This window comes from Alosa sapidissima, chromosome 5 (genome assembly GCF_018492685.1).
Source record: "Alosa sapidissima isolate fAloSap1 chromosome 5, fAloSap1.pri, whole genome shotgun sequence".
Lineage (NCBI taxonomy): Eukaryota > Metazoa > Chordata > Actinopteri > Clupeiformes > Clupeidae > Alosa > Alosa sapidissima.
In genome coordinates this window covers 38,234,434-38,251,466 of record NC_055961.1, presented here as the reverse complement: position 1 = coordinate 38,251,466, position 17,033 = coordinate 38,234,434, and the positions used below count along the sequence as shown (strand labels likewise).

Here is a 17,033-nt window from a genome sequence, read left to right as displayed (position 1 = left end):
AGGATTAAATGACTACAGGCCCGTTGGTCTGATGTCTCTGGTCATGAAATCCTTTGAAAGGCTGGTGTTGAGCCATCTGAAGGACATAACAGGACCCCTGCTGGACCCCCTGCAGTTTGCCTACAGGGCAAACAGATCGGCAGATGATGCCGTCAATATGGGACTGCAATTCATTCTGCACCACCTTGACTGCACCACCCCAGGGACGTATGCCAGGATCCTGTTTGTGGACTTCAGCTCAGGGTTCAACACCAGATAGATAGATACTTTATTGATCCCCAAGGAGAATTCAAGAGTGTGATACCATCATGCCTGAACTCACACAGACATCAGAAGCTCACCCAGTTCTCAGTGCCTGCCTCGACCTGTCAGTGGATCATCAGCTTTCTGACTGACAGGCAGCAGCATGTCAGACTGGGGAGCATCTCATCAAAAAACCCAGTCCATCAGTACAGGCACCCCACAGGGGTGTGTCCTCTTCTCACTCTACACTAATGGCTGCATCTCAAAGAGCCCATCTGTAAAACTCCTGAAGTTTGCAGATGACACCACAATCATTGGTTTGATCCAGGATGGTGATGAGTCTGCGTACAGGCAGGAGGTAGAACAGCTGGTCCAGTGGTGCAGTCAGAACCACCTGGAGCTTAACCCCAAGAAGACTGTGAAGATGACTTTGTCTGTGAAGAAGACTGTGGACTTTGACAGTGGACTCACCATTCAGAAGGTGGATACCTTTAGGTTCCTGGAATCAACCATTTCACAGGACCTAAAATGGTCTCTCCACATTGACACTATCCAGAAAAAGGCCCAGCAGAGGTTATACTTCCTGACAGCTAAGGAGCCATCCTAAGGAGCCATCATTCAGTCTGTCATCTGCACCTCCATCACTGTCTGGTTTGGGTTAGCCACCAAACAGGACAGGGCCAGACTGCAAAGGACAATTAGGGCTGCAGAGAGGATCACTGGAGCTGACCTTCCCTCCATCCAGGACCTGCACTGGTCCAGGGTCAAGAAAAAGGCAGCAAAAATCTCTACAGGTCCCTCACATCCTGGTCACAAACTGTTCAACCTCCTTCCCTCTGGTAGATGATACAGGGCACTGTTTGCCAAAACCAGCCGACACAAAGACAGCTTCTTCCCCCAAGTAATCTCTCTGTTGAACACTCAGAAACAGCCCCCACCCTTATGTCACAGAGTGCAAAATGTCATGTCTTCACATTTGTTGTGTCTTAATGAACTTTTGATTTTTGGATGTTTGTGTGCTGTGTTATAATTTTGGGTTGTTTTGTGTGCATGTGTGTATCATCCCGTCACGGCTTATCCAAATCATGAACTGACAATTAACAAACTCAAAGACTCAACAATCGAACCTATAGGAAGGGGGCTGCTTAATTTACTGAGGGGGAACAGGTGTGTGGGAATGTTGGTCTCCCTATAGGCATGGAAGTGTGTATCGAGTCAGGCAAAGAACTGCACAAGACACAGCGGCCGAGCCAGAGGTGGCCTACACAGCCGGACACACATTAGAGCAGTTCCACAATTTTGGCATCACAACGCGCAAAATACAAGCTATATTCCGGGTGGCAGATTTGGTCTGCACCCGGCAATGTGAGTAGCTCCTTTTTGCCTCAAGTGACGTAACGTGTATTAGCATCTTGGTATACTCCGTACTGCCCAAAGTCTCGTTTTGTTTCAGCGGAGCAATTACATCGCTGCTCGTGATCGGGGTGGAGAGCTGAGTAGCCTACGATCTGTGGAGGACTTACGGGATGGTATTGTGCTATTGGACCACTTGTGGGTTGCCTTGCGGACGACTGTTTGGCTAGGCTAGGCTGGGCGAACACGGAAGCAACTTGCTCGCCTGCTTACTTGCTTGTTTACTGCTGGGACTGTGGGAACTGCTGTGGGGCATCTGGCGCTGCTGGTGGATGGCCGCGGTATTACTGGCGGTTCTGTTACTGGCTGTTCCTTGTTTATTGTATAGGCTACAGTGTTGTATTCAATGTACATTTTAACTGTACATTTCTTGTGATCAATTGACTTGATACTTACACTGAACAAAGTCAATCAACTCTGTTCTGCTCATCTACCTCATGTGTACTGCAACCTTACAGTTACAGTATTGTTATTAATACATTACCATTGCACTGAACTGCCTTGCACTATATTTATATTTAATCTTAAACCTCAGTCTATACTGATATTGCACTATTCACACCCTCTTTTCAATTGTATATTGCATCTTGCCTGTGTCTGTTGAGGTGTCCACGACTTGGCAGCCTTGACAGGGACATTGCATTACCCTATACTACCCATAGTGTCTAATGATTTATTTGCAAATGTACATACTGTATTCTTATACATAGCCATATTCTACTGCCCTTCATTCTATTGTTACTGTAAAGTGTGTTGTACTTTGAGAGCAAAGATTAACCGAAGTCAAATTCTTTGTTTGTTTACACAAACCTGGCCAAAAAAGCTGATTCTGATTCTGATTATTCACAGGCTAAATGGGTAACGCTAAACTAAAGTGTGTTAATGGAGTGGTGATTGTCAGGTGGAAAAATTGAAAGTGAAGTGAAGTTGTTAATAACTCAAGCTAATCAAAAGATCACAGTAAACCAGTGAAGAACAGCGGTGTGTTCAATTTCGCAAACATATGCAAACGTTTACGAACAGGTTTCTGTTTACCTTGAGTTTTTGGCAAAACCCTACTAACCCTAGCAGAGCCCCTGGCTATCTGTATACTCAATGATATTAGGACGTAGTAAGCAAACTGATTCTATACTGCTATTGCAGATATCACACATTATAATTTACTTACTATTTGCATTTTTCCTTTTACAAAATAAGATAATACCAATGATGACCAACACTACCAGTGCAACCAAACTAAAGGTCACAATTATGGCAATCAGCCACGTTCTGTCAGGTTGTAGATTGGTCTTATCTGGAAAAGATGTAAAATGCACAAGATAATCTTCATATAACTGATATATAATATATTAATCTTTATTTATACAGAACTTAAAAGGTGCTTTAAGGCTTGTATTTACATAGTTCTGTTTATTAATTGCTGTTTATTATGTTGAACATTTTATGAGACAAAATTGTATTCTTACCAACTATCAGGAAAACACTGGTGGTTTGTGGTGTGAACAAAGCAGGCACTTTGGCCAGACACTGAACTTCAGCACTTTCAACTGCTGAAATTGACAGAGTGCTGTTGGAGTTTAGTAGGGTTCCTGCAGTCTCAACAGTGGTGTTATAGTTTTCAGTATCTGCCATTTTGCCATTTATATTCCAAGATACTTGTGGTTCAGGGAACCATCCAGATGCAACACAGACAAAAAACACTTGCTCATCAGGTCTCACAGTTATGTTGCCACCTTTAATGCTAACAGTCCCACTTTCTGAAATGAAATGAAAGCATATAGTAAGACTTATAAGACAAAACCAATAAAAGAAAGAAACTCCACTATAGTAATGTTCTATGAAAACCTTTAATCATTTGTCACATAAATCCTATTTGTCAGTTAATAATAGATACAATAATAGATTTGGCAAAGACTGCAAAATACAATGCAAAAATTCCAGAAACACAAACAAGTACATGCATTAAATTATGAAATGAGGCCTAGCCTAATGTTAGAAAGTTCTGTCAGTCTTATTCTCTATCTCACACACACACAAACACACGTACGGAGCCCGGGAAGGGTCACGTTGGTAAATATTTTTAGACCGCACTATTGCGTTCCCTCGCAATACTTTTGCGTTCCCTCGCAACAACTTTTGCGTTCCCCTCGCAATACTTTTGCGTTCCCTCGCAATACCTTTGCGTTCCCTCGCAGTACTTTCTGCGTTCCCTCGCAATACCTTTTTGTGTTCCTCAGGATCAATTTTTGTTGTTGTTGCTTTGCAGTTTCAACTTGGGCTCCGTACATTTCAGTCCCCATTCACGCAGCGCTGTCAGCGCGTTACCTGAATTCATAATTTATAACTGTAGAATACCTAATATCTTAATTTAGTTCATGGTCAGTGTCATATCAGAGCGCACAGTGAGTGAGTGGGATCTAGTGGGGGGAGAGCTGGGGAGAGGGTAGGCTAACTCAGTGCATGTGGCGCGGCTCACTGAGGGAGCAGCAGCATCCAGGGAGAGCGTGCTCTGACTATTGACTAGTGACTGAGTGTTTCTCCAAATGTTAGCTCAGTTGTTGTTAAACATGGTAGCGCATTCTACGCATTCCACGCATTCACATGTTAATGACGTCAAGCACAATATTTCGGGGAGAGAACACAAAAAGTATTGTGAGGGAACTCAAAAGTTATTGCGAGGGAACGCAAAAGTATTTCGTGGGAACGCAAACTATTGCGAGGGAACGCAATAGTGCGGTCTAAAAATATTTACCAACGTGACCCTTTCAGGGGAATACCTGAAATTAAAAAAAAATGTCATGTTATCTGGCATATCATGTTGTTTTCTACGTATGCATGTTAAATAATACAGTTTTGTCAGAATATCTGATAGAACATAGAACTGAACATAGGACCCATTGAGTAAGTTTTTGGTCATGGTAATGTCAATGTTTTTCAGAGAGAACAAAGATTTTTAAGACAACCAGGTAAATTTCATGAAATGTTAATACAAATACTTTGTAAATCCAGGTAAGCTCCAAGTTCAGACACACTAAAAATACACATTGATATAGCAACAAAAACATAATTTAGGTTCACATTGATTAAAGATAATATTGCATTTATGAAGAATCTTTAGTTGACTTTTAGTTTAATTTGAGTAGACTCAACAAATTGCAACAAATTACCAGAATTTCTTGTGAATGAAAGTGAGTGTTAATTGAGATCAGTACACCAACCTTGAATAGACAAGTGTGCTCTTCTCTGTATATTTTGAACATCACATGTGATTACTCCTGAGTCATTCCTTGTCACATTCATGATGGTAAATTCCCATTTGTAAACTTCATTTGTGGTGTAATTAGCTGCTGTGAAACGTGTAGTGTTTTGAAGAACACCATAGTCCTTGGAAATTGTAAGCGCCACTCTGCCATTGAACAGCCATGTCATAACCGACCAGGGATCCTTTAGGCTACAGTTAAAACTGGCTTCTGATCCAAGCAGTACAGCACTATCCCTTGGCTCCAGCTGCACTTCAGCTACCACTTTTGTTGGCAGGAAAAAATCTGAATTAGACAAAAGACAGTGTCAGCTAACAGAGCGTGAGTTTTGCAAAGAAAAATGGAGTAAAATTGCAGTATATGTGCAAGCCTAACTGAGACCTATCCATGCAGGCTCCATACTTTAATTGCGGCTAAAGTTGCATCTTCAAATGCTGACTTGAAGGGGGTGAATATTTATGCAATCACTTATTTCGCATTAGGCCTATATATTTGTAATTAATTAGCATTACTTTGTAGAAATGTGCTTTCACTTTGACATTAAAGAGGGGATTTTTTTTAATTATTGGGTAACACTTTACTTGACAGTATCGACATAAGAGTAACATGACAGTCATGAACGCATGACACTGTCATGACACTGTCATGACACATGAACCCTAACCCTAATCTTAATCTCTAATCCTAACCCTAACTTGTTAACCGAATGTCAATGTTAACCGAATAAAAGAAGCGTTGTCATAAACATTTATGACTTGTTCGTGACAGTGTCATGTCACTCTTGTAAAGTGTAACCAATTATTGTAAAAAAGGGCAAATTAAATTGACAAAGACTCCATTTATTTCAGCAATACAAGGAAAAATATCCAAGAAGGGTGAATACTTTTTATAGGCAATCTATGTATATGGATAATATAATAATACTGCAATGCAATTAACATTAACAATGGCTTTATGTTGTTTATAATTCATGTATTACAGTATCATATTTGAGTCCAATTCCAAATTGTTTACAGCACATAGTTATTGCAATATGGCTCACAGTTCTTTTTCTCCATTAAGTGTTCAGGGTTCCTACAGGTTACTTCAAGTCAAATTCAAGTCTTTTTAAGACCTTTTTAAGATAATTTATATTAAAACTCAATACCTATTTCATGGCCTATTTCACAGACCTACCGACAAAGAAAAACTAAACTTTGTAAAGCATTATGGAAGAATGATGTGACATTGTAGCATAGTAGTGAGTACTTACGCTACAACACCACAGCACAGGCACAGACCACAGACAACAAGCCAAACAGAGGTGTGAAAAATCAAAGAAAATTTCAGCAGACCACAAATATCTCATATATCATCTACAAGTGATATGCTTTAAGAAAATATATAGTTTAGGGTGTTTAATCTGTTTTCCCTAGACAGTATGTCAAAATGTATCCGCTTTACACTAGATTCGCCTATACAGAATAGAGGGCAATGTATTGTGCATGGCATAGAGGAAGATGGGAAATGTCCTAATTGGTGTTATATCACATCTAGAGGTTATACGTATGCTTTTAGAAAATATATAGTATATGGTGTTTAATTTGTTTCCCTTAATAATGCAGGCCAAAATTACACAGCCTAATGTTTTCATTACTGTTTTACTGCTACACTGTTTTTCATGCTATATTAGCACACACGATCAATGATCAATGATCAATGGCTGCGGTCAGGCTTCTGATACAATACTGAATGAATGAATGGCTATAACCCTATTACCTCAACCTGTTCTTGCACTGAAATAGTTTTTTATTTTACCTTGTCTACATTACACTTTACTCTCCTATTTGTCTATATTATTTATGCTGGTCTCTAGACCTTACTCTTGCACTGTTGGACTAATGTTGGACTACTTTTTGCACCTTCACCATGACACTCACTCTCTTGAGCACCTTGCCAGGCACACATAACTAAGGACTACGGTTGGACTATTGTTTGCACCTTCACCATGACACTCACTCCTTTTAGCACCTCACCAGTCCTGGCCCTGTCACTACAAGCGTCTTATGCTTGATCACCCTCAAGCACATTGGACTTTCTTAATTTAACTTATATAGTGTATTTAGTATTTAGTTTTGTTAGTTTTCTTATCTGTCTTATCTTCTACTGTCTTATTGTACAGTGGAGTTTAGTTATATGTTTATACTTATACTTATGTTTACCATTTCTGCTGTAAGTGCATGTTGTGTGTTATGTCAGTATGCTACTGAGACCCTTGAATTTCCCCTTGAGGATCAATAAAGTATCTATCTATCTATCTATCTAAATGTATCCGCTGTTCACTTGATTCGCCGATACAGAATAGAGGAGTATGGTGTGGAGGAAGATGGGACATAAGTTGATCGATGCTATTTCATGTACAGGGCAAATGCTTTTAGAATATGTATAGTTTTGGCTATTCTATGACTTTGGTAAAACCATGACCCATGCATTGTTAATTATTAATCTCAAACTATATTTATTCATATAGTATGCACCTTTTTGCCAGATGTCACAACAATAGTCACCTCTTTGGAGGCTAGCTGCAGTTATATGTACCCTTCTGTCAAATTTGGACATTATCATGTCCATCTTCAACTTTGCCTTTACAATTTTCCTTCATTCACTTACATAAACATAAGGTGCTGTCTGATTACTGTTTTATCTATCAGTCACCCCCGGGCAAGAGGTCAATTACTGATGATACTTTAGTGTGATATAGCCTACTATATATGATTCAGTGACCTCTAAATCAGATTAAAGACCAAAAACACTTTCCTAGGCTGAATAATACTTAATAACTATGTGTTTGTACAGCTTTAACATTGTGGAACACTTACATGCAAAAACACACTGGCTCTATTTAAAGACTCAACAACCATTTTTCTATTGATTCAAATGTAAAAATAGACATCAATTTTGCAACAAACCAGGGCCCAGTTTCCCGATAACGACGGAGACACGCTCTTAAGACGGTTTTCTACGATTCATCTTACGATCGTTCGTTTGGTTTTTCCGACTGTTTCCCGAACATGCTCGTAGCGTGAACGCGCGTGCACTGCTCTTAAGATGCTCTTAAGGGGAGCTGTCCACGTTAATAGTTCTGAAATATCCTCTGATTTGACGGTGATGTCAGGTGACTGCACGTCACAGCTATAGGTCTACCATTTAAACTTCGGATCTACACATTAATTCACATCTATACGAAAATAGAAACACTTTGACATCTGCATGTAAGTATCCCAAGTAGGTTATATACCACACAGAGACATAAATAATTGTAATTATTTTAAGATTAGATTGTTGCACCATGCAATATTTTTTCGCGGTGTCACTTAAGAACACGTTTGAAGATAAGAAAGAAGTCGAGTAAGAAAGAGAGGAAATGTGTAGCCTTAGATTTTGATGCAGTAGGCTACAGACTACACCACATGTTGCTTTCTCGGCTTTTTACCTCATAGGCCTAATAAAATATTCACTTAGCAAAGATAATGTCAAACTATTCTGGCAACGTCTCGTTTAATAACTTGATTGCATTTTTGTCCGCTTTTCATCACATTATTATGACCATTAAATGTAGGCCTAGGCTATTTTGCACGCTAAAATCTGATTCATCACAGGTAAACACAATAAAGAATGGGAACGTAAGTTGGATTATGTATTCTAAATTGTAATTCCTCTGTATGTCCTGTTGGTGACCTCAGTGAGAAGTACTGTTAAGACGCTCTTAGCCGGTAACGAGTACTCTGGAGCACTCGTAGATCTACGAGTGTTTTCACGAAGCTCTTAAGCTACGATGGTTTCGGGAAACAGTCGGCAAATCTTAAGACGTTCGTAAGAGGGACTTTACGACGCTCTTAGGCTTAAGATGCTTTCGGGGAACTGGGCCCAGTCTGACATAAACCTGAGAAATTTACTTACTCTGAAAATAAAAGAATGTTCCTCAACAATGCAATATTCTAAAATTCCATGTTAAGTTAGATGGGGTCTGATATTCTTTAGAATGCTTATACTACAACATTCTAATTACAGTTTTGTCAGTATTGGATAATGCATAAAAAACTCTCATTTTAACATATTTCCACCAACTGGATTTTAATGGACTTTTATGTTGTTTACATCACCAATTGAAATATAAAAATGTGAAAATAAATTCTGTTGCAATTAGTTTTGGGTCAGACCTTACTTTGCCTGGACTACACCTCTGCTTTCATCGTTGGTGTGGACCCAAAAGCTGTGCGCAGATCCACTCTAGTTGCGGTCGTAACTGGAGGGGCTGTAGTAGGCTACTAGCAGCTGGCTGGTTAACGTTATCTGCTTCTGCTTCAGGCACATTGACAGCTAGCTGGCTAACAGAAACACTCCAGCGATGGAATGAGTTTGATCCTTCCCTTGGATAGAATTGATGTGCTTGGACGAGTTGGCATGAGACATACTGTGCAAAAGTGACAAAATGCTTGTTTATCTCACCACGCTTCGTTACATTTAGCCTACATTTCCCCACCGCAGCATGAAATGATTAGCTAGGTAACGTAAACAAACTTTAAAAAATATATAACGGCGTTATATACAAACTTTCTTGTGTTCTGCTTAGATTTTCTTTGATTTTTCGCGCTTCTGCTTGGCTTGTTGCTTGTGTGTCTGTGTTGTAGTGCTGTAGCAAAGTGACGTCCCAGCAAACACATAACCGGTAAAATATTTTGAACCTTTAAAGAACCTTTAGGGAACGTTCCCTTAAGGTTCCCTAACCTTTAGGGAACGTTCCCTAAAGGTTCTCTTAAGGTTATTTTTGTTAACCTTCAGCTAACCTTCTGTGAACGTTCCCTAAAGGTTCTCTTGAGGATGCATAGGTAAATATGGCATGTCTTAATTAGAAGACTCTGAATAAGCAAAATCGATTGTGGGGAGGGAAGAGAAAAGCTATACATGTAATACAGACAAGCTGATGATGTCTGCTTTTCTGTGTGCTTCTAGTGAGCTTGTTGCTCTGAGTGTGTGTGCGTCGGAATCTCCTACAGTCTAACTTAACTTAACAACCATGTTGGTCCAGTTTAGATGGCAGTCCTACACCAACACATACTAACACCCCTGTTTATCCAGTTTAGATGGCAGTCCAACACAAACGCATGCCAACACAATGCTAAAAACCATCTTGGCCTAGTTTAGATGGCACTCCTACAATAAAGAGACACTGACACAAGTGTTAGGTTTATAAAACGACTTTATTTGTATGTTCTATTTAGAACTGTCTTAACATGGTTAACAAAACTTCAATTAAATACACACACACACATACATACATATACATATACACACACACACACACATACATACATATGCACACACACAATTAGTATACACACACACGCAAACACAATTAAACTATACAAGACATTCAATGCATTTTACAACCATATTGATACCAGATCTGTGGTGTGTGCGTTCCATTACAACTGTATCTAAGCTGACTAATGTTAACTATAAATGGTTTACCTAATTGTTTTAATGCTGTGGCTGATATTCTAGGTAAACATGGTATGGGATCCCATCCGCGCATCTTCCAGGAGTCCTTGACAGAACTTACCCCACAGGACCTTCCTCTTCATGAAGACCTGTGAAGAAAACAGATCATACACACATTTAACTGGTTACCCCACCCCACACACACTCACTTCCACTCAATTTGTTTCACAGATATGGGCCAAACACCACTTTATTTTTTCTCTTCTATGTCCGAGGCTACTCATTCTTACTGTTGTTGACTTATTGACAAACATTTCATTTTAATTTCTAATGTTAACTAACACTGTATTCATTTAAGTTGAGCTGGCACATGTGCATAATAATAATAATACAAAATAATAGCAAGAACTCATTGCCGGTTAATTGTTATCCATGTGTACTTTACATCCCAATCCTATGTCTTGTTTGCATTTTTGTATATTATGTTGATATGTGCCTACATTATTATTTGTTATTATTAATTGTTGTCTCTATTGTAGCCTACAGTATGTAGCCGATCTATATTACTCTTTGTTTATGTGTATACTGATGCTGTCAAAATATCACGTTCATTTCAATTTATTAATTACAGAAACTAAATGTCTTCAAAAGTTTGTTGAAGGTGGTTACATTTATTTCCATTCCAATAACAATCCTTTTTCTTTGTCTTGTTTTCCTACTGTTTAGTTAAATATTTTCTTGAACTGCTCTATTTCTTATCCTGTACTGCCACCTACTGGATAGAAAAGGCAACAGCCCAGTAATTATGTGAATAAAAATCTACAAGAGTATATATTTAATTAGATTATTTGTTTAATCGATTGATAGCCCTAGTGTATACTAGTGCATGTCTATTTGTTGACTGTACATAGAGTTAACACATACCAAAATTAAATTCCTTTTGTACCTAAGTAGGCCTAAATAAAATTCCGATTACCTTAACTATCACACAGTAGGCCAGTGGTTCTCAAACTTTTTCTTTCATTCCCCACTTTGATCAAGGGGGCATTCTCGAGCCCCACCTGTCCCTCATCGCTCTAAAAAGTGGTAGGTCAAGCTTAAAATTGTCAAATTTATTGAAATAATGACAAGGTCTAAATATATCCTTTTCAACAGAGTTAAAATCAGCTGGTGCTGCAGATATAATAATAAATAAATACATAACACACATATTTCTGTTTTCCAGCAACATATTAGGAAGCAGGCCATTTTACAGCATTGTACAATATATTCAATGAAATACCAACATGCTGCATTAAATGGATCCATAATCCAGTCATACTGAGAGCACTGCTGGCTGGGAAATATTTTTGAAACTAGATGTACCGCATAGCGGTACAAAATATGACCGCCGCTCAGTCCTGTACATCCGTTCCGCGAAAATAAATCACACTTCAATTTGTCTCCATATTTTACTCCATCCCCCACTCTTGAAACTTTTGTGTATGCTTGTTTGGCATGCCTGAGTGTGTGTGTGCGGCTGCACAGAAAGTAGCCTACTGGTGCTGAAAAGGTGAATAGATTGTAGAATAGCCAAAGAATATGTAGCATTGTTATAAAACCTTTAAAATCTCTAAACAATCACAAGTAGGGCAGTTCATCACAGTTCATCCATTGCAACTGGATTGATGAAAGGTCACTTACACCTGTAGGCTACATTGTATTTGGGAAAAGCAAAAGGTATCAGCATAATGTTATTTATTTATTTATTTATTTATTTATAAACAAAAACATCTTTGTCAGTTCCATGCCTTTTATCAAAAACAAAGGTCATTTTTGGATGGATGGATTTTTTGTGAATGTTTATTCTTCTACTTAAAGGACTTAAACTGCCATATCGTGGCGAAAAGTTGTAATAAAATTCACGCAGCTCCATGAGTCAAGGAAAGCACAAATGAAGTAGCCACTTCTAAATGGGACCCACTACACAGTAGCTTAAGGTGTGTTGCTAAAGCAGCCATAATGAAATTAAGGTGTCATTGTTTGGATACTTCACACACACATGCTTTTTAATTTCACAGACTACAACTACCAAGCTGGAATCAAAGCACATCGATTCCCCTCTCACACCCTGCACGCACTTAAAACAAAATAAACAGGCGTCTCAGTCTCACGCATGTATAGGCAAAACTGTATCAGACCGGTGTAACGTTGGTAAATCTTCCATTGTACAGAATGATTTTTGTAGCACGTGCAACAAATGACAGTCGAAAGATACAATTACAGTGCTGCTATCAATTTGCTTGGTATAACCGCATTTATAGTTTTCTACAAATGCAATCAATCAAATTGGCCTCCATCACTCAACCAACGCTAACGGTAACATTACCTAGGTCCTTATTGATATTATAAGATTAACGGACCTGCAGTAAAAACCAAGCATGTCCGATAAACATACTCAGATTTATTTCGGCTTCAAGAAGAAATGGGAATTACATTTCATGTGAACATCGTCCTATCCTTATTAGACGTTCTCTGCGGTAAACTACAGTCCTGTAGGAAGCGTCCATTGTTTTTCCAACCCACTTTTAACTTCCAACAAAATTACGTCTCACTGCAACGATGCGCCATCTAGTGGACAAACGACTACTTATCGCCAATACTGGAAATGCAGCCATGATGATGATGATGAATATTTAATTTGGCTTTCTTTTAATCCTACTGAATTTGTAATTATGTATCGGCCGTTCTAATACCGATAGTATGTGGGTGCCTGTGTGTGTGTGCATGTGTATATGTGTGCACCGCCATCTACAGGCCAATGAGTGTACAGTCACTAAATGTACACATAACCTAATTTTTTTTAGACCCCCCCATGGATGAAATTCTACGAAACTTGGCATACCCCCAGAGAATGCCAGGTCAATCATACACATAAACTTTGGTGCAGTTCTGAACATCTTAACTGAAGATAGGGGCGATTAAAGCAGAATAATATCACAAATCACAAATGAGTGATTATGGGCCAGGTTGATGTGGGCCCTTGAGACCAACATACCATAAAAGATTCTTCATCCTCGGTGCCACGGTTCAGGTAGTTATTTAGGAAAAACTGCTACATACCCACCAAATTTCATGTGCCCCGGTGGTTCGGTGTCCCGGGTATCGTTGACCAAAAATTCAGGAAGTAGATGACGGAAAAAAAAAAAAAACTTTGACAATCCCTATATGACCGCTTCGCTAGCGGCGGTCATAATAAACTTTGCAGGGATGTGATGTAGGCCTACTGTTTAATACATGGGATCACAAGAGTGCCTCCCAATCAGACGTTTCAGCGATTTCGCTCAGAAATCTCAAAGGCATAATACTGTCGCGGTCGAGGCGCCTGTCCCATACTCAAGTTTTTTTGGTGAATGCAGTAATCTTATTTGCTAGGTGAGGTAGGTGCTTGTCTTTGCCTTGTAACTGGACATTTAACTCAAATGTATCGCTAAGATATATCAAATATATCGCTAAGATAGGCCAGCTTCGTCAAGAAATGTTCATGAACGTGCTTGCAGATTCAAACATGCGCTCTTCCTCCAAGAAGTGGCGACTCGGAGCTCAAACACGTGTGACAGCACTTTACCTCGCGAAAGCCACCTTGCCTAGCTGTGAAACAGTACAGCCTTTTGGTCAGCTACCATCTCTTCGCAAAGTGCAGAGAATAGATGCGCTTTTAAGGGCCGGGTTTTGATGAAATTCACCACTCTCACAACAACTTTCAAAATCTCATGTAGGTCGGGACTAACTAAGCTGCCTTGACACGAGCGCTTCCCTGTGAATAACACAGTGCGTCCATTGCGCATCGGGTGCTACCTGGGCCCTGGCTACAGATAAAAAATAAATAAAAAAACTCGCGCCCCACCTGGCATGTCTCCAGTAGTGGGTCGCAACCCACAGTTTGAGAAACGCTGCAGTAGGCCAACAGGCCCGCCGAGGCACCCACCAAAACAGATCGAACACTATGTTTCCCGCACTCTGATTTAGAAAAGCATTCTAAATTCTAGAAGCTCGCGACAATAACGTTACTTCACTAAACTGCCACTTACTGAAGTGACTTCTCTGCTGACGACTGTCTGCTTTCACAAAAAGTCCTTGTCGAAGATCTGCTATTTTTAAATATTTATCATAATATCAAATCACCGCTAGAGACCACGGTCACCACCACCGGTAAGTTACGTTACGTTACGTTACATTAGCAGAGAGAGCTAAGCTAGTTAACGTTACCACTAATCCTATGGGAGCTAGACTATGCTAGCTAGCTAATGTCTGAACAGTTAGCTCGGTAGATAACATTATTTACCATCCATTTCCTTATTATATTAAGTTAGGGTGACCAGACGTCCCCGGTTTCCGGGGACAGTCCCCGATTTCGGTGACCTGTCCCCGGCTGGAACTGTCCCCGGAAAAGTCCCCGGTTTTCACTGTGACTGACAGACCCGAAATTGGAATAAAAGAAAGAAAGAAAACAGTGATCAAACGTACAGTTGCGCACCCTTCACGCACAGGCTCAAGCCAGTCAAAGCAAGCGCTCAGCTCAGACCTCCAAGATATTTTAGAATGCCCATATTTCTAGTAGGCTATTTCGATTGGTGAAATAGCAGCTCGGTAGAATCTTTAAAGTGAAACCACTTGTGCTGGGGACTTATTCAACAACAGGGGCGGATCTAGAGATTTTTTCCTGGGGTGGCGAAGGGGTGGCATGAGGTTCCAGGAGGGGGGCCATGGACATTATTCAAAACTTAACATTCTACGGATTTCATTGAATATGTTTTGTCTACATTACATTACACGAGGTGGGAGGCAAATCGGAGATGTAGCTGGCTTTTTGGATGATGTGGGTCTTAATATGTGAATTTCTTTCTCTGTGTAATCACAGTCTGTGTAGTCTGTACTTAAATTATACAGTGTCAAAAAGCAATTCTAGGGGGGTTTGGAGGTATGTTCAAGAATGTAATTATCTACCACCTCACTAATAAACATGCAAACACACACACTGGTGGACAATAACTAAGTACTGGGTATCTAATTCAATTATTTAATTCTTTGGAAGGTTTTTACTTCAACCCCCACTACAATTAAAGGCCAAATATCTTTAGCAGGGATTAGAAACGATTCAAAGAATGAAAATGAAAACCGGAAACGAACACAGTTTTTGGAAGGACGTAACTGAAAACAGGAGCAAAACCAATTGTTCCGGAGTGAAAACGTCATTTTCAATTTTAGATAACCGGTTAATAACGGTATTTATCATTCCGATTAACCTTTGTTTGAATATTATTCAAAACTCCATAGGCTTGGAAAGTCACCTGCCCACACAGTGTTCCCCAGACCCCTTATAAGATGAATTTAGTCCGATGTTATGAATCGGTATCTCCCCTGCATAATTGGCTAGAACTACTAGTTGATGTGTAAAAAGAATATTAATATCCAACACTATCTAACTGCCTTTTCCAAGTATGTAGTCTAAATTACTGAAACAATTTGTGAAATAAGATACCAGAGACACTAGGCAAATATTTATAGGCCTGTCTTGCAGTTGGTAGCACCATACATAGGTTAGGCTATTGCAAGGCTTAAAGCAAAGACATTTTCTGTGCCTTTAAGTTAGGCTATTAAGGCCTAATATTATATAGGTATTATAATATTATGATATCAAATAATGTTTTTGCTCAGAACGAACCTAAATGGAAATCGGTCCCCCTCAGTCCCTGATCTTTAGTGCCAAATGTTATGTTTTGCCATTCACAATTTAGGCTACTCACTCACAAAGTGGTGAATAATGAAGTACATGTATACTGTATTAAAGTACCTTTATAAATATCCTATTAAGAAACAACCTCAAACACGAGTGAACAAGTAACATGTTAATTTCTTGAGGACACAAACTCCTGTGCTGGCCTCAGCTTGTTGGTTCATCTACCAGCAAATGATTGAAATCTATCACCCTATTTAACTGGAATCTAGACAATTACATCTCATGCACAAAGCTTCATATGTGATGTGCTTTGACATCATCAAACGTCTAGTCTATAGCCTACTCTGAGTAGGGTTTGTTTGAAAATAGTAGGCTACTTTTACTTATTGTGATTGAGTAGAATTTCAGTCATGTAACTGTAGGCCTACTTTACTTGTGTAGATTGATTTACACCATATATGAAAAGAAAGGAAAAAGAAAAACGCAACCGCCACCAGCTTGACGCCGATTCTAGTTTGATTTGACATGTCGACCAAATTTGGATAGTCATAGATGCTGGGAAAGTGGATGCATGACAATTTTGAGAACCCGTGTTGAATTATCACGTGTATTAATGGGTTGACATTGACAGCAGTATTTACAATCAAAGGTTATAAACTAGCGACACACACAAATAGACTTTAAACGTTAAACTTTAAGCTACGCATGAGCATGCCCTTATTATCTGACCTGACCATCATCGAAAAATTCGATTAGACAAAGTCTTGCGGAGGTAAATGACGTAGACTAACAGTGAGGTTGTTGCCGGGTTAACTGATTTATGGACTGACTATGGGTCTGATTATGGACTTGGTGGTGAAACTTACCACTTCGTTGTAGGCCTACAGACAGTTGGCACATAGTTGCATGCACTGTGC

The 17,033-nt window shown here is 39.4% G+C and overlaps 1 protein-coding gene across 2 annotated transcripts in view; it reads right to left on the bottom strand.

Moving 5' to 3' along the window:
- The window catches only part of igsf5a (immunoglobulin superfamily, member 5a), a 49,991-nt gene that overhangs the window by 18,099 nt on the left and 14,859 nt on the right, over window positions 1–17,033 (bottom strand). The window contains exons 2-5 of one of the 2 annotated variants that reach the window (XM_042091369.1): window positions 10,428–10,546; window positions 4,875–5,201; window positions 3,123–3,413; window positions 2,825–2,950 (exon numbers count right to left, since the gene is read on the bottom strand). In XM_042091369.1, coding sequence (XP_041947303.1) covers window positions 2,825–2,950; window positions 3,123–3,413; window positions 4,875–5,201; window positions 10,428–10,491 — 808 coding nt within the window. In that variant the 5' untranslated portion in view covers window positions 10,492–10,546. The remainder of the gene's footprint in view (window positions 1–2,824; window positions 2,951–3,122; window positions 3,414–4,874; window positions 5,202–10,427; window positions 10,547–17,033) is intronic. The other variant, XM_042091366.1, reaches the window with a different exon arrangement.